Source organism: Camelus bactrianus, chromosome 10, assembly GCF_048773025.1.
Source record: "Camelus bactrianus isolate YW-2024 breed Bactrian camel chromosome 10, ASM4877302v1, whole genome shotgun sequence".
NCBI classification, from domain to species: Eukaryota; Metazoa; Chordata; class Mammalia; order Artiodactyla; family Camelidae; genus Camelus; species Camelus bactrianus.
The window spans coordinates 4,945,185-4,963,265 of NC_133548.1; the positions used below are offsets into that span (position 1 = coordinate 4,945,185).

Sequence of the window (18,081 nt, forward strand, 5' to 3'; positions counted from 1 at the left end):
GTCCAGAGTTCCTAAGAGGACTGAGCTGAAGGGAAGGGAGATCCTACTGCAGGCATCTCATCACCTGACCTGGAGGGAGAGGAGGGAAGAAAGAAGGAGGCAGCCCCTCCCCACCCAAATGAGGAGACAGGACGCCTGGAGCTTGCAGTCAGCAATTAAGCTCTGAAATTTAATCCTGACAGTGATCCCAGAAGGTATTGTCAGTCACCTACTTCGGACAACCGCCAGAGAAACAGGGTTAGAGAGGGCAGGGACGACCCAGGTCACAGAGGTCCACAATGTGGCATGGACCAGATGCCAGGGCCCCTTCTGCACCCTCCACAGAAAGAGGGGTAGCTCAGAGGTGCTCACGTCTGCCCTCCTCTCCCAGGACACGGTGGCCAGTGGGGGAGCGGGGTGGGGGGGGCAGGTTATTGCTCTGTTTCCCACACTTCCGCAACTCGGCCCATCCTAGCTGATGGGCAGCTGAGGGCCTGACAAGAGAAACCCCAGGAGGGAGGAGGGCAGGCACTGATCTGGGCTACAGCCCTGGCTGGTCTTTTCCTTCTGTGTCGTGGACCCCGGGCCAGGTCTTCACCAGGTGGCTGCGGCAGCGGAGAACGCATAGACGTGAGCTGGGAAGGACACTCGGTGCCCCAGCGCCTGAGGTGGGCTCAGAGCAGCGTGCAGCTGCACCCGCGGGCCTCCATGGCCAGGAGCAGCAGCCTCAGGTTGCGTGGAGAGTGGGGTGGGTAGCGGATGGCGTAGATCTTCTCCAGCCCAGGGCGGCGCAGCAAGCAGGCACGGTGGTGGGAGAAGGTGTCGAAAGAGAACTTGCCATGGTAGCTACCCATCCCACTGGCACCTGTACAGTGGCAGGGAACATGGCAGTCAGGTTCCCGGTGGCCAGCTGAGGGGCTGTCAGACAGACCTGAGCTCTGCCAGTCACACAGGATGGCCTGAGTGGGCTACTTTACCCACCAAACCTTGGTCTCCCCATCTGTCAAGTGGCCTAACCACGAGGTGCTGTGGGTAAAGGGCTTAGCCCCGAGTCTGGCACCGGCACCCACTCAAATAAATTTTGGGGATGCCAGGTGGTGGGCAAGATGGGTAGGCAGTGGTCAAGGGTGGATTCGGGGGTCGGGGAGGTTAGAGCTCAGTGGTGGAGTGTATGCTTAGCATGCACGAGGTCCTGGGTTCAATACCCAGTACCTCCGTTTGAAAACAAAAAAAGTGGATTCCGGGGCCACTGCTCAGGGTTGAATCCTAGCTCTGAAGTAGCTGTGTCACCTTAGGCAAGTGACTTCATCTTGGTCTCCTCTACGACATGGGGTGACAGTGGCACCCACCTCCTAGAGTTGTGGGGATTGGGCGAGTGTTCTGAGCCATGGATACAGTAAGTGCTGTGTTGTTAGGAGTATATAATGTCTCGGTGGGGAGGCCGTCAAGGACCAGGCAGCTTCTGCACTGGGAATTCCAGGGGACCCAGCCTGGTGGAAGCAGGGGTAATCAGGGAGGGCTTCCTGGAGTGAGTGAGGCCTGAGGGATGTAGAGCTGACCAGATAAAGTGGATGTATGGGGAAAACTCAGAGAGCCTTGGAGGGGGTGATCTGTGTGTCAGGACCACGGAAGGCAGGGCTCAGTGTGGCAGGGGCAGCAGACAGGAAAGTGGGAAAGGAGGCTGGGGCAGGACTCCCAGCAGGAAGGGCTGACCTCAGGAGACTGAGTCAGGGGCCTGGCAGCTATGGGAGGTTTCTGTCAGGAGAGTAGCAGGATCAGATCTAGCCCCAGATAGACCCCCACACTACCCTGAGGAGGAGGGGCTGGGACTGGAGATGAGGCAACCAGATGGGCGGAGGAAGGGGGTTCCAGAACCGGGAACAGCAGCGATGCCCAGCCCTTGGGGCCTGCACTGCCCCGGCATTGATGTCAGCCTGCCGTGCGCTCCTGTGGCCCTGGCTGCTTCCCAGGGGGCATCCAGGCCCAACGGAAGCTTGCTGGGACCTGCTAGTCACTTACTTTGGTGCCAAGTTTGGCAGGTGGTGGGACATCCAGTCTCAGGCCCTCTCATCCCCTGAGGAGGAGGAGCTGGGCTCAGAGAGGGGAGGTGGCTGCCCACATCACACAGCCATCGGGCTTGCTGGGACCAGCCTCAGAGGCCAGGACTTCGCAGCAGTAACGGGGCTGCTGGGGCCTAGGGGAGGGGGCATCTCTTCTGCCCAGGCCTCCGTCAGCATCAGGGGAGCTGGCAGCAGCCCCCATCCCCATGGGGTGTGACATGCCAAGCATGGGACGGAGGGGACACAGGAGGGGTTAGAGGAGCAGCGTGTGGCTTCCTTGTGGAGGAAAGGGGACACGCAAGGCTGACAGGCCTGCTGTCGAGGAGAAAAGCCGTAGTGGCACAGTGGACAGTGATCACTTCACAGTGATGTTTTTAAAAACCTAAATTATGTATTGGTAGGTCCACCTACGTATGTAAACACAGAGACAGGTACGGAAGGTCCACTTCAGACCTGCAGAGAGGAGCAGGGTAGAGGAGCTGGGGTGCTATTCAGTCAGGTCACAGTGAGAGGCGGCACCTACCTACTCCTCCGAAAGGCAGGCTGCTGAGGGTCATGTGCATGAAGCCATCGTTTCCACAGAAGCCCCCGCTGCTGGTCTGTGCCAGGACCCGCTTGACCACCTGGGGGAGAAGCAGCAATGAAGCTTGTGGTAGAGCAGCACGAAGCCCACCAGCTGCCGGGTCCCCAGGGCTCTGCCTGGTGTCCCTCGGGACCCACTGCAGGGTCTGAGGCCACCCCACTGTGTGAGCTGAAGGGGGTGATGGGACAGGTTGGGCATGGTTTTGTCGCAGCCAGCCACGCTCTCCCCACCCAAACATGTTTCTTGAGCATCTTGGGTGTGGCCCCGCACAGGGCTTCTGCGGACACAGACTCAGGCCTGAGGGAGAGGCGGGAAACCCAGCATCCTCCTGGGGACATGGAGAGTGCTGGGTGAGGTGTGTGTAGTCAGGGAGGTGTCCCAGGGGAGGGAGGTGATGTGTCTGCTGAGTCTCAGGTGGGAGGGCAGGAGGTGTTCAGGCAGAGTGATGGGCAGGTGGGGAGGCCGAGGGACAGGGAGACAGCCGGGGGCCCATGTGGTGTGCAGCACAGGAGGATGTTAAGATTTGTATTTTAGAAACATGAACTTGGCCCTTGCTTGACTTAATGAAGGCTCTTCCTCTTCAGTCTATAGGTGTATTTGAAGAATGAGAGGGAAAAAAAATTAGTAGACACTAAAGAGTCGTCTCCAAAACAAGGAGCACAAAACTTTGGCTGTAGTTAGTTACAAAGTGTGACCCTCAGGTTACAGCTCGGTCAGGGTTTGTCCACTAGTAGGTGGAGTGGACCCGCCACCAGCAGACTCAGAAATTCCTTTGAGACCAGCGGTAACGACAACAGAAGATGGAGTAGGAGGCATCAGTGCTTCGTGAGGAGTCAGGGCAGGTCATGTGAGATGAGGCGTGTGTCTCAAGTGTCACTCTGTGTCCTGGGAACAGTGCTGGGCAGTCAAAAAGCTTGAAAGCCACTCTGCTGATGACCCCCTCCCCTTCCAAAACACCTGTGTAGCATTTTCTAAAGTTAACGTTATCCGGATAAACCAGGGCTCCTTGGAGGAATGGCTGATTCTAGGGTGAGGTAGGGAAAATCCCACATGAGCCCCAAGTAGCTTCCAGAAAGGAAGGCAGTGGTCAGAAGACAAAAGGTAGGAGGGTGTAACTCAGTGGTAGAGGGTGTGATTAGCAAGCACGAGGTCCTGGGTTCAATCCCCAGTACCTCCATTAAATAAATAAACCTAATTACCCTCCTTCAAATAGAATAATAATAATAAAAAATAAGACAAAAGGATGGGCAGGTATTGGGGACATAGCAGCTCCCATGCCCGAAGCTGGGACAACTTGACAAGGAAACAAATAAGGTGGTACCGGCTTGTAACCTGGAGGATATAGCAGATAGAGTCCATGCTGATATAAAGTAAATCAAGAGCCCTCCAGATTCCAGGTGATACATGTACATAGTCCCCCTTCAGCAGGAAGAGCTTAAGTACACCCCCTCCCATGAAAGTGGGCTGGACTTAGTGACTTCTTCCCAAGGAACAGAATAAGGAAAGGGGGAAATCGTCACTCCTTGATGGAGATGCATGCGAGACATCACCTTGGCTAGTGACGAAGGTCAACTTCATCAGTGATCTTGGGATCTCATGGACCCCTGATGTGTGGGCATAGACGGGCCCTCGGCCCTGTGCTGTGAGAGGAACAGCAGACCACTGAGCCCGGGGACATTCTGCAGCAGAGCTGGCCAGCACTCCTCAAACTGAGAGATCACCAGAAGACCAGAGAAACCATGACAACTAACTGCTTCGTGGGACTCTGGCTTGGATCCAGTGGCGGAAAGAAAAGCTGGCGAAATCCAGATCAAGTCTGGAGTGTGGTTAACAGTAATGTACCAATGTCAGTTTCCTAGTTTTGACCAACATAAAGGCCCCTAAGTGGGGGAAACGGGTATATGGGAACTCCCTGGACTATCTTTGCAACCTTTCTATAAATCTAAAATTATTCAGAAATAAAACATTTATTTAAAAACAGCATTGTCCAGGCTCTGAGGGATCTCGAGTGTGGGTGAGGGGGAGGGTGTCCTGAGCTGGGGACGCCTGCCAGTGCGCCTGCCTGTGAGTCTCCCAGGCTGCCCCCAAGGGGCTTGAGTAGGGCAGGGGCCCCCAGGGAGGGGTTGGGGACCAGGGCTCATTCTTGTGCCTGCATGTTCCAGTCATTCATTCTCCCCTAGTCATTGCGTCCCACCTGTGTGTGCCTTCCATGAGCCAGACACTGAAAGGGGACATTGCAGCACTAGGCCGAGACGATGAGGAAGAATGGAGACAGGGGCTGACATATGGGGGACGCTGGACCCCAGAGAAGACCTGGGGAGCTGCCCACTAAAGGCCCAGGAGAATGTGGCCTCAATTGGAGGGGAGGCCCTGCTGTTCCTAGGAGAAAGAAGAGGGACAGAGCCAGGAGTGCCACCTAGAACTCTGTGACTGCCCCCAAAGGACATGGACCCCCTATCCTCCTGCCAGGCCCTTTGGTCCACTCTGGCCCTGGAGGTCTTGAAGCCACCTTCCCCTCTGCTGACCTGACTCCACCATCCACTGCTGGCACCTGCCACCACCTCTGTCCAGCCCACCTGGTTGCTGTTGGAGAAGGCGTACAGGGCCAGGGGCTTCTCCCGACGGTTGATGAAGTCGATGGCCTCGTCCAGGCCCCTCACGTTCATGATGGGCAGGATGGGCCCGAAGATCTCCTCCTGCATCACTGGCTCTGTCTCCTGCACGTCTACCAGCACTGTGGGGGCTGCCCGGGCACAGGGGATGGCTCAGCCCCAGGGGTGGGGCTTCAGACAGGGCCCAGGGACCCAGGGCTCCAGGCTCGGGGATGTTCTAGGGAGGAGAGCCTCCCCACAGCCCTGAGAAGTGACCGTGAAGAGTTCCCCAGCCTGACCAGGGTCTGTGGGGCCCCAAGAACCACTCAGCCTCGGTCTTACAGTCAGAGGGTGACCAGATCTTGGACCCCTGGGGTCTGAGGTCCCAGGTCCCAGCCCGTCAGGCAGCAGCATCATCCTCTGAGCCGTTCAGCCTGGGAGGCTGGGGCTGCTTTGCTCACAGTGTAGAGGATGCTCAGCACAGGCTGTTGGAGTTCAGAACCGGGAATTGTGGGCTCACAGGACCGGGGTCATGGCCCCGTGGAGCAGCAGATCATGGGTGGAAGATTGGAATGTGAGCTCTCGGGAACTGGGAACCCTGGGGTCTGAGCTTGGAGAATCCAGAGCCTGGGCCAGAGTGTGGAGTCGGGTCACAGGCTCAGACCACAGCAACACGGAACACGAGTGTCATGGAATTGTGGCACCGGAGCCGTGGATCAGGCTGGGCTCCAGCAGTGGGGTCGAGGGAGCCTCAGGGCCCAAGGCTTCAGGTGGGGCCCAGACTCAAAGCCCGGCTGTGGCCTCCAGCGTGGAGGGGCCTGAGCTGGGGTGGGGGACACAGTGGCAGGGAGGGCGGGACTCACCGATGTAGCGCTCGCTCTCATCACTCTGGCCACCGATGGCCACGCGGCCACAGCTCAGCAGGCCCCGGAGCCGCTGGAAATGTTTGTGGTTGATGATGCGGCCCAGATCAGGGGAGTTCTGGGGGTCTTCGCCATAGAAACGGGTGATGGAGCTCTGCAGGGCGGGCAGCAGCCTCGCCTGCATTTCAGGGCTGCACAGGACGTAGTCGGGGGCTACGCAGGTCTGGCCAGTGTTGAAATAGCGGAACCAGGCCACGCGGTTGGCTACGGTCTGGGGGTCGCAGTTGTCATCCACATAGCAGGGGTTCTTGCCCCCCAGCTCCAGCGTGATGGGCGTCAGGTGCTTGGCGGCAGCAGCCATGACGGTCTTGCCGACTTGAGGGCTCCCTGGGTGTGGAAGGAAACCAGAGTGGGCCTAGGTCACTTGAATCAGGGGGGATGGCCTCAGGGTTGGGGCTGGGGCCTCTCCAGGGGGGTTCACTCCCTGCCCACCAGGTGGGCGTCACCCTCACCTGGCCTCTCCTGGCTAATTGCTGCTGCACCAGGACCTTCCACGTGTCATCCCCCAAGACCAGCCCCACACAGAGAGGATCCCGCGGAGCCCTGCACACAGCTGCAGGCCAGGCCCCGGCTCCCTCTCCTGACCGCCTGGCTGGAGACCCAGGAGCCCCAGCCTCCTACCCTGTCTTCCGGCTTCTAATCAGGGCTCAGGCCTGCAGGCGACTCTTTCTAACATGCCCCTCAGTACTCCTCCCCTCCACTCGCCTCTGATGGCGACTCCTATCGCCCAAGGCCAGAGTCCCTCTCTGGCTGGGTGACATTTGGATCTCTCTTGCTGACATAATCTTGCAGCCCTGCCACCTGCTGAGGACCCTGCCCCTCTGATCCTACAGTCGCCTTCCCTGCTGGCCAAGGTGGCGGCCAGCAGGCCTTGTGCTGGGTTCACGGCAGGGTCTGGGGAGGAGAAAGGCAGAGATGGCATGTCCCCTGCTCTGACGTGGACGAGGTGTGCCACGCAGGAGACAGGTCAACAGAAGGGCTTAGCGCTGCTGTCTGCCGTCTCTGCTCCTCTCCCCTCGAGGGCCTGGCCAGGTAGAGTGGCCGTCTGCCTCCTCCACCCTTTCATCTCCTCTGGAAACTCCATCCTGGTCACTTAAAGCTAGGTGGTGTCTGGGCCACATGGGCACATGCCAGGGTGATGGCAGGTGACCTCTGAGACCCCTTCTGACCAAGGGCCTGGGAGCGAAATCCAGCCTGCCCCAATCCTGGCTAAAGGGGTGGGCACTACGTCTCTGTCACTTGAGCTTCCGAACTCCCATCTGTGCAGCCTTCCGGAAGGGCTGTGGGATTGTGTATAGGGTTGTGGGGCAGTGGGGTGGCGAATGAGGTCCTGGCACAGTGTGGACTCAGCAAGGGCAGATGCTATGACATGTGAGATTGTGATTGGTGGGATGGAACCTAGCCTTCCCGAGGGTCCCCAGGGAACCGGGGCTGCTACCCAGGCTGCTTGAGAAGAGTGGAGGGTGCTGGCCCTGGGTCCTGAGAGCACTGCCTGGTGTCCCCCTTGGCTGGCTGGCTGGCTGGTGGCCTTTCTCAGAGTTGGGGACAAGACCCCTGAAGGCGGGGCTTGGCTCAGGCCTCTCACCCCTCGCATCCCACATGCCCCCCAAAACCAGTCACCCGCAGCCGGCTCCTCACCTGTGAAGAAGATGTAGTCGAACTTGTGCTCCAGCAGCTGCCCCATCTCCTGGGGCCCGCCCAGCACCACGGCAAAGCAGCTCTGCAAGGTAGATGGCAGGGGAGGGCTCCCTCTGGACCCCAGCCTGAGAACCCAGCGTGCGGCCTGCCTGCCTGTCTGCCTGCCAGGCCTCCAGGTTGTATGGGCAGAGGTGGGGAATGGGGTTGGGTTTGGGGCTGAGTTCAGGGCTGGGCCTGGAGGGCTGGCCAGAGACAGACAGGGGCCCCCTGGGAACAGGCTCCACTCCTCTGTTTTACTCAGAGGGAAACAGGCTGAGAGGGGCGGTGACCTGGCCAAGGCCACACAACCCAGAGGAGGCAGGACTGAGGTTGGAACTCAGGTCCTGCTCGAAGGACCATGCGAAGGGCTGCCTGGCCCAGGGGGCCTGCCTGGCCCTGCCTGGCCCTGCTCACCTGGTCCAGGTATCGGGGCAGCACCTCGGCCAGGACCTTCTCTGTGCTCTTGCTGACTTCCGAGGGCTTCAGCACCACGCAGTTCCCTGCAGGACCAGGTGGGGCGAGAGCTGGGACAGGTGTAGCTAGTACCATCTCCACCCAGTCCTCACACCTGCAGAGCAGGTGCTAGCCTCACTCCACCTTCAGGCCCCAAGGCCACACAGCCCAGGGGCAGTGGGCCAGATGGGAGCCAGGCCTTCTCACCCGTGCTCCCCGGCTCTGGGCGGCTGTGAGCCCTCGAGGCTAGGGGGACAGGCAGGGGTGGAAAGGTGGAGGCTCCCTCTCACCTGCGGCGAGGGCGCCCACCAGCGGCACCAGGATCAGGTTCACGGGGTAGTTCCAGGGGGCGACAATAAGCACCAGGCCAAAGGGCTCCTTTCGGATGAAGGCCGAGTCCAGCTGCGTGGCCTGGGCCGGGGCCAGTGCGGTGGTGAACGGTGAGGTGACAAGACCCCCAGCCACTCAGCGCCACCCGCCACCCAGAGAGGCTGCCTGCTGCCCTGAGCCCCAGGCCTGCTTACCAGGTTCTTGGACACTTTCTCATCCTTCATCCAGGCCCGCAGGTTCCTAAGGGCCGAGTCAATCTCGCTCTGGCTGATGCTGATCTCAGATACCTCAGACTCGAAGACTGACTGCAGGGGAGGCGGACGGGCAGGGCAGGGCTCAGAGACCCAGGCTCAGCACATGGCACAGCCCTGGGGAAAGCATAGCCTCCTCCAGGCAAGGCCTGTCTTATTCACTCATTCATTCACTCCACGTTTACTGAGTGCTTCCAGTGCGCAGGTGCCATTCTTGGGCTGGGACAGAAAACCTGCCCCGTGGAGCTGATGTAGAGGGGACAGTTAACATGATAGTGAGAACACTGACTACTGGATTGGGACGTGACGAGTGCAGTGGGAAGATGAAACAGACTAAGGGGAATAGAGACTGCTGGAGTGTGTGTGTGCATGTGTGTGAGCACACGTGTTTATGCATGTGTGCACATATGTGTGTCTTTGCTCCATTTTATACAAGATGGTCAGTGCCAGCATCTGGGATGGGGTGACATTTGAGCAGTGAAGAAACAGAGGGAGAGAGCCCGTGGATACTTGGAGGCAGAATATTCAGGGCAGATGGAATGGCATGTGCAAAGGCCCTGAGGTGGATGCAGTCTTGCTATGTTCCTGATTAACACAGAGAAGAGTGGGTGAAGTGATGAGGCCCAGCAGCCAGGGTGAGGACTGTTGAGCAGAGCAGGGACAGGATCTAACTTAAGTTTTAACAGGACTGTCTGTGTGGCCTTCTGTGGCCTGCTGTGTGGCTATCAGTCTGTTGGGGACACTGAGGACAGGTGTCACTGGGTAAATGCCATCAATTCCCATAGCCTTGGGAACCAGGGCAGATTTCAAGGGCAGGAATGAGAAAGAGGCAAAAATCAATAGGGACACTGTCCTGATCTCTGACGGCCTGACCAGCATGCTGGCCCCGCCCCCACGCCCCCACGAGGGAGGAGAGACCCAGCCTGTGAACTGCAGGCAGCTGGAGGCCCATGGCCTGAGACACCAGGGCCAGGCTGTCCTGATGCCTGAGACCCAGTCATTATAGTGCAAGCTCTTCCTGCTAGAGGAGAGGACGATGGGCCCAGGTTGCCCAAGCTGAGCCCTGGCTGGGGAGGGCCTGGGGACCTTGGGGGAAGAAGCCACAGCCACTAGCGCCTCTAGGAGCTGAGCCTGCTCCGGGCTTGCCTTCTACTGTGCCTGTGTCCACAGCCTACACTCCTGCCCAGCCAGGTCTCCTGTGACCTGAGTGAGGTTTAGGCCTGGTTAAGGGACGATCTGGACCCCACTGAATGCCATGAGTTTAGAAGAGTAGGCTGTTTTGAGCCAGGGCTGTGTACCCAGAGACAAGAATGTGCCCTCTCTGAGACTCCTCTGGGGGTGACTGGGTGTGACCACTGCCACCTGGAAGGGCTGGTGGGGGTTAAGTGACAGGGCTCTTGCCTGTCAGGCAGGGCAGTTGCTGAGACCAGAGGGAGGGACCAGAGCAGAGAGAGGGACTGGATTGGATTTTCTGGGCTGCTGCTCCCTTTGTGGGGCCCAGCCTCCTGGCTCTTTGAGGGTTGGGAGGCAGGAGGTGGAACCTGAGCCGGAGGGAGAAAATGGACCAGATAAACAGTGGGGTCAGATGTCATAGAGGCCAGCAAACCAGGCCAGCTGCTGGGTGGGACAGAGGCTCACTGGGGGTGCCAGTCCCCAGGGAGCCCAACGAGAGCAGGGGTAGGGGGTGTGAGCCTCCTTTGTCCTGGACCAAGCCCAGTGAATGGGCACTCCCCACAGGGAGGCAAATCCAGGCCCCTTAGGTGCGGGAGAGCCAGGGAGAGTATGGTCTGGCATCCTGGTTTCATAAAGGGACAACAGATGATTCCAGAAACGGCTGATGAGGGAGGCTGGTCTCCCCTGGAGCTACAGTCCTGGAGTGTGGTGGTAAATTGAAGGTTTGAGGATGCTGAGAAAGGGAGTAGGTGTCAGTAGGAGACCATGTCCTCAGGACAAGTCCTTGTAGGCAGCTTTTGCTGTCCCCATAGAATGGGGTTCCCTGATCCGTGACCCCAGAGGCCATGAGACACTAATCTCAAAGTCCATGACTGCTCTCGGGACAGGTGGACACTTGTAGGGGACCTGCAAATCAGATGGATCCCAAATTGGTTGCAGAGGGACTCCCGGGCCTGCCAGTGCCAGCAGCTCTGTCAGGACCTGGGTGGAGCAAGCAGGCCCACTGGAAGGGCAGGGGAAAGAAGTGTATTTCTTGGGGTCCTGCCATAGCTGCTGCTGGAAATGGGAGGGGCTGAGCCCCCAGGCCTCCAGGGTTTGGACAGAGGCCATGATGCCCACAGTACCTAGTAAAGCGGAAGTCCTCCACACACATGAAACCCTAGTGGTGTGCTTCACCTCCCTGGACCACAACTTTTGTTTATCTCTGCCTCCTCAACTCCCCTCCAGCCACACTGGCCTCCTTGCTGCTCCTCAAGCACAAACATGCCAAGCACCTCCTGCCTCTGGGCCTTTGCACATTCTGTGCCTGCTGCCATTTTCCCCATTGTCTCCTTTGCCCTCCTTCTTCATGTCTCTGCTCAAATGCCAGCATCTCAAAGAAACTTTTCCTGATCCCCACACATAAAGCACCCTGATCCTGGCCCTCTCTCACCACCTTCACACCAGGAGTGTCTCTCCACAGCATTTATTACCACCCAACATGCTCTGTAATTATATATTTACCGTCGAATTGTGCCTCTCCCCAGAAGGCTAGCTCCCTGGGCACAGAGACTTTGATTTGTTGTATCCCAGAACCTAGAATAGTACTTAGCCCATAGTAGGTGCTCAAAAAATAGTTGTGGAATGAATGAGGAAATGCGTGAATGGGTGAAAGCAGAAGAGTGGGTTATGGCGCAGGAAAGGACGTGGGTTTGATGGACTTCAGTTCCCCTCCATGGAGGATGTAGCTGACCCCATCTCCCCTGTCCCAGCCTCCCCACCTCTGCCCTCCTCCTCCCACCCTGCCTGCCTCCCCACCCACCTTGTGCAGGTCCTGCGCCAGCGCCTCCTGCAGAAGCTGCTTGTTCTCTCGCAGGAAGCGGCCCAGGCCCTTCAGCTGGGCAGCCCGGAACTCGGCCGGCCGCGTCCGCCCCGAGCCAAAGGCTTCCCGCAGCCGCTGCAGTGTGTCCGTGAAGGGGTCCATCCTGCAGGGCGGGAGAAGGGTGGGCTGGGATGCCCCCAGCTCCATGGCCCCACCCCCACCCCTGCCTGCACCCGTGTGGGCCCACAGACACCCCCACAGGGACTCACATGTAACCTCAGGGACCAGGGCTGCCCCACCCAGACACACACACACATGGGACACACTTAGATGCCCACTGACAGACCTACAGAACACTCTTCTTAGCCAGTGGGCAGGAGGGCCCTGGACCCCAAGGCAGCCACGGGACTGGGTATGGGCTTAGGGACAGCTACTCCATGGCCCCTGAGAGTGGGTAGGCAGCCAGGCGGTCACACTTTTACCGGCCACACAGAAATTAGCCCTAAGCCATGGCCCCCACCCTACTCCAATGCCCCTCCTGGAGACAGACAGCCCTTCCCTGGGCAGGCCTGAGCGGAGTGACCAGGGGGAGTTCGACAAGTGGAGGGACAGTCCCCCAGCCACCACGGCAGCCACCGCTTTGGGGCATTCCAGACACAGAATGCTCTGTCTCCCAGGGCCCTGAGCCTGGGGCCCTGCACAGGAAGGCCAGGCTGGTGGTGGTGGCTCAGAGGGCTCTCCCTGTGCCCCAGCTCCCCAGAAAGACAGGGAAAGAAGAACGCCAGCCTCCCAGAGGCCCTGCTGCCCGCCCCAGCCCCACCGGCCACAGCGTTGGAGAAGCAGGGAACGGTTGTGGGTGAGGGGTGGAGGGGGCAGTCAGACCTCCACGCTGTCAGAATCCAGGGCTGGCAGGCAGGATAGAGGCCCTGATGTTCCCCCGGACCCCTGCCTGTTTACTTGAAGCTCATCAGAGGCTGCACTCTGACAAACTCACTCCTTGGCCTGGTGCCAAGGACCCATGGAGACCCTTCCCTCCTCCTCTGACTCCTTCCCTTCAGGTCTCTCCTTGGCTGATGCCTCCTTCAGGCAGCCCACCCTGATTACTCCCTCACACATTCTCACAGGGGCCCCTTGGCTCTGCTCCCCATCGTACTGTGTCATATCTTGTGATAAATACTGGGTTTCACTTTGTCCACCTCCCTGGCCTTGTCCTTCTCTTTCCTCTCCCACTAGACTGGGGAGTAGGGTCCCTCTTTGCCTACTTAACTCATAATTTGGGTCTTAGTGCACTGATCTTCTCATCCGTTAGGGTCGCTCTTCCACCTACCAGCTGATAGAATGTTTATCGAGAATGAGACCATGGTGGGAGTTGGGGCTTGGGTATAGCTCAGTGGTAGAGTGTGTGCTTAGCATGCACGATGGTCCTAGGTTCAATCCTCAGTACTTCCATTAAAAAATCTTTTTTTTCAAGAAAAACATATAAATAAAAAATTTTTTAAAAAGCATGAGACCATGCCACCCAGTTCTGAGCCCAGGGCTGGGCATCAGTGCACCTAAGACAGCCAGCTACTGTTAAATGGCTACTGCCACCATGGCCCTGAGATCTCTGGAGGGCTCCACGGCACTGAGGACCAAGCTGCTCCAGCCAACAGGATGTCCCAGGCCGATGGGCTCTCTGTGCCGAGAGCCTGGCTGGAGCCCTGCACCGTCCCCATAAGCATGATGGGGGCCAAGCTGATCCCACAGACCTCCTGCTCTGATCAGGAGAAACTGGGCAGTTGTCTTGGGCACAGGGCGGACATCATGTCCCCCAGACAGGGTGACAGTGTAGCCAAAGGAGGACATTGTCAAAGCCCCTTGCAGCCCCAGGCTCGACCCCCGCTCTGGGGAGGAAGGATACTGGCCAGTGTTGAGACGCAGGAGCCAAGAGCCCTGCCTGCTTCTAGAGCCACCATCTGAGCTTGACCCTCTTCTCTGCCTCTTCTGACTGTGTGGCCTTGGGCAGGTTATTCACCTTCTCTCTGCTCAGCTTCCTTGCCTGGAAAGTGGCGATGCTAGTAGCACTTGGTGTCGTTCCAAGGATTAAATGACATGGTACTGCGTGACGCATTAGCCATTGTACACACAATAAGAGCTCAGTAACGGTCAGCTGTGGTTATTTTTACCAAGTACTCAACAAATATTTATCCCTCTTCCCTCCCTCAGTCCCCTCTCCCCTCCAGACCTCTGCTGTTGGGTGCTGAGGGCAAACAACACCGCCCCCTCCCGCCTCCCCAAGGTTCTTTGCACTTTCTGAACAGTCTCTGCGGAACCCACAAAAATGTAAGGCATGTAACTTGAATGGTGCACTTCTGGGCACAGTGAGGGGTGAGGAGCTCTGCGGGGGTGGAGTTCTGGTTGGAATATTCCAGCAGCCTCTCCTGGCAACACTGAGGCCAAATCACACAATATCGCCCCCTGCAGTGTGGTCACTCTAGACCAAGGCCCCAAGGGATACCCGCTGGGGGTCAGGGAGCTGGACTCTACCCAAGTAAGCAGAGGAGCCAAGGTGGCCTTCCGCTGGGGGGTCCGGAGGGGCCCTGGGCCTGTGAACTCAAGGGAGCTGGGCAGCCACTGTGGACACACAGATGAGGGGGTTCCTGTGTCGGGTTGGTCTGGGGGTCCTGCGTCCACCTCCCCAGGAGCCGCTAAGTCACTTGACGTGACAAGGGAGGGGCCTGTTTCCCCTGGCCCCTAGGACCGGCCACCTTCCCTCAAGGCCATGAGCCTGGGGATTCTCTAATACGAATAATGAAGATGATGATGGCCAGTGTGCTGTGCCGGGCACCGTGCCAGCCGGGACTGATGCGGATGCATGGAAGGCAGCCAGGCCCGGGTCGTGTGGAACAGAGGAGAGTGACACACGGGATGGGCACTTGGGTCCGCTGGCTCCAAAGCATCATCAGGAATCAGCTGCTGTCTGAGCCCCCGCCCTCTGCACCCCGGCCGGTCCTGCTGACGAGCTACCTGATGATACAGGCCCCAGCTCTTCTCCCACCCCCAACCTCTGCTCACTCTCTCATTCTTTCTGCCTCGGTTTCCCCACCTGTACCACCCACCTTCTAAGAGCACGCAACCAGTATGATGTGTGGGGGGCCCAAAGACCTAGGTCTGAATCCCAACAGCTCTGCTTATTAGCTGGGAGACCGTGGGCAGGTTGCTTGGCCTCTCTGTGGCTCACTTTTCCCATCTGTGAAATGGGGGTGGTATCTGGAGCTACCCTGTCGTGCTGTGGGGAGAACTCAGGTGTCCAATGCTTGGCGCAAGGCCGAGACCTATGAGGGCTCAGTGACGCGGGCTCCGAACCAGTTATTCAGACAAGACTGTGAAGGACGGCTGTGCCAGGGGGGTCTCGGGGAGGAGACGCTGGGGTGGGAGCCCCGGGAGACCTTTGCCCAATGTGGACACCAGGGAGGCGGAGACATCACCTTGCGACCCAGGTAGGGGCAGGGATGCAGAGCTGGCAAAAGTAACAGAGGTGAACATGGTGGTCTGAGGGCCCAGGGGCCCTGCATCAGGTCGTCAGGAGATGGAGGTCATAGGGCCACATCGAAGGCCCCACAGGTCCCAATATCTTAGGGTCTCTAATCTGACCTCCCCACTCTGCCCTCCCCACCACCGTGTAGCCTTGCTCTGGACTTCCACAAGGTCTCCCCAACTCCCAGCAGCAGCTCCCTCTCTTCCATGGGGGTTGTGGGGAGCTGGGGACCAACCCTTGGCCTGTGAACTGAGCCAACCACATGGAAAGTCTGTGTCACTGGCTCCCTGATGCCAGCAAAGTACCTCTGATATCAGTTCCTCCATGAGGCAGGGCGGGTCTGGCTAGTCCCTCCTTCCTGGACCCTGGCAGAGTCCACGACCAAGAACACAGTCGCTTGGAATCACCTGCTGTGTACTCGCGCACCAGCAGTGGGCATGTGTGGCGGGTCCCCAGGAAATAAGTGGTCCTACTAGGGGATTCTTGACAGCCCCCACCGCCAGGGATGAGGGTGCCTTCCCTCCTGGGCCGGCTGGGCCCTCAGCTGGAGCCCGTGGCTCCCGTAAAGGATGTACAGTAACCTCAGGGAGAGGAGGGACGACAACCCAGCTCAGATGAAATAAGGGTGCTGGCTGGCCACAGGGACCCCCCAGGCCTCTCCTTGGCCCATCCCTCTTCTGCTTTCTTAGCTTGGGGCAAAGAAAAGTCCCTTCTTCCTTCCCCTTTCTCCCCAGGCGGGCAGAGAAGCTCCTTGAAGACAAAGCTACTCTCTGCGCGTGGCCACGAGTGGCCAGGCCTGCCTGGACTGACGACAGCATGGAGTCCCCGAGCCAACCCCTGGCCCTGACTGCTCCCTGCTCCATCCCCAGCTTCTGCAGAGCACCGTACCTGAGACCCTGCCAAGATGCCCTTCCTCCTGGTCGTCCCTGCTCTGCCCGGCCTCGCTGCCGCCCTTCTTAATGAAACGTCCAAGACCGGGCCGGCCCCTGGGTGGGGCTTCCTTGGCCTGGTGCCAGACTTTGACTCTGGGCTGGCGGGAGGCTGGGATCTCACTGCCACTTCCCTCAGGGGCCTCTAGAGCCTTTCCTGGACCACAGAGAGAGAGCCAGCACCAGGCCAGGGCCACACAGTGCGTCTCCAGGGAGCTCTGAGCTGAGAGGGGTCCATCCTGAGGCCTGATGGGAAGGGGCCCAGGCCCAGCTGGAGGAGCTGGAGAGCCCAGGGCAGTGGCCTGGGGAGATGGGGTGGGGTGTGGGGAGTGGCCTGGAGTAGCATGAAAAGCCTGACCCCCTCCCTCCCTCAGCCCCTCTGAGCCTCAGTTTCCCATCTGCAAGATGAAAAAGTCATATCTAAAGACCGCTGGAGTCCAGAAGTACAATCTCAGGGCCCAGGCCCACTGCAGGCTTCATTTCCCTGCCCCCTGCATGTCCGTGTCCATCAACCCCGCCCCATCCAGCACCCCACTCACAGCGCCTGTCATCCCTGCAACCTGGCATTTTACAATGAGGAAACAGAAGTCCAGAGAGGGGACAGGACCTGACCACACATGGCATGAGTGGCAAGCTGGGACCCACCCCAGAAGGTTGTCACTCCAGAACAGGGGCTGTGTCCATCCCCAGATGTCACCTCTCACCTCCTGGGGAAGGATGCCACCCTCTGCCTTCTAGGACAGCCAACGTGATAAGTGTCCTGTGTTCCTGCTCCTCTACCTCACCCCAGCCCCCATCCTGGGCACACCTGTCAGAGCAGCACAAAGGGGGATGATCCCAGAGCAATGTCTGGTGTCACACAAGCAGACGATTAGGTTACAGGTGTGGGGACAGGAATATCCTTTGTGCCATTGCTCCACGCCTGTTGCCCTGGGCCTGCTGCTGTTCCCCCCATCTTGGTGCCCTGTCTGCCCGGGATCCCGGCCTAGGGCCTCTGAGCCGACTGGGCACCTGGGAGATGCTGCTCACCGCCCTCGCCCTCCCCGCTGCCCCTGCCTACCTGGGAGGGCAGGGGAGGTCTCCTGGCCCACACCCGCTCTGGTAGCCCCTGGAGGCTTCAGCCAGTTGGGGCAGGGGTAAGAGGCTGCAGAGGCCCCCGTCCTCTCTGTGGGATGGAGCCCCCAGCCGCTGCCTGTCACGTGGCTCAGCATGTGACAGCCCTGCCCTGCTGTCTGGAGCTGAGCCAGGCAGAGGCAGAGCCAGCTTCAGGCGGGGCCGGGCTGGAGCTGAGCCTGGCAGCCGTCAACCAGGCACCAGGCCCAGAGAGGGGCAGCCACTGATCTAAGGCCACACAGCAAATCAGGGACCCACCTAAGGAGGTACTAGTGGTTGGGAGGGGTACTGCAGGATCCTGAGGGGCCCCTCCCTGGCTGGGAAATCCTCTGAGCTTGTCATGAATTCAGGAATAGCCTGGGAAGTCCCCAAAGAGGACTGTCCTGACCCAGGGGTCCTAACCCTGGGGGGCACTGGCCCTTGGGGAAGAACAGGGGCAGCCTCTCCCCTCTCTGGGTTGGATGCTCCTTGTTGATCTTCCAAGCTACAGGGGCTCAGTGGGGCCTGGGAGGTTACATCCTTGTCCCAGAGAGCTGGGGATGGATGGAGGATGTTGGGAGGGTACCACCAGGAGTCACTCTTAGAGCCAGCTCTGGGGACCCCCCGACAGCTGGTGATGATCATCATCCCCTTTGTTTTTAGTTTTGTTACTTAGTGCTGGGGATTGAACCCAGGAACACATGCATGCTAGGCATGCACTC

General features: G+C 59.0%; 1 protein-coding gene across 2 annotated transcripts; it reads right to left on the bottom strand.

The window, feature by feature from the left end:
* Positions 1-142: 142 nt before the first annotated feature.
* ALDH3B1 (aldehyde dehydrogenase 3 family member B1) lies at positions 143-17,463 on the bottom strand. 2 transcript variants are annotated; one of them, XM_010956746.3, is made up of 10 exons: positions 17,328-17,463; positions 11,822-11,984; positions 8,791-8,901; positions 8,557-8,677; positions 8,228-8,313; positions 7,775-7,856; positions 6,077-6,463; positions 5,199-5,365; positions 2,563-2,662; positions 143-844 (listed from the first exon to the last, which is right to left on the bottom strand). In XM_010956746.3, the coding sequence occupies exons 2-10, from the start codon at positions 11,981-11,983 to the stop codon at positions 654-656; spliced, it is 1,407 nt and encodes a 468-aa protein (XP_010955048.1). In that variant the 5' UTR covers position 11,984; positions 17,328-17,463; the 3' UTR covers positions 143-653. The 2 variants fall into 2 exon arrangements, with proteins under 2 accessions (XP_010955048.1, XP_010955047.1); XM_010956745.3 differs by lacking the exon at positions 17,328-17,463 and adding an exon at positions 16,227-16,362.
* Between the last annotated feature and the right edge of the window lie 618 nt (positions 17,464-18,081).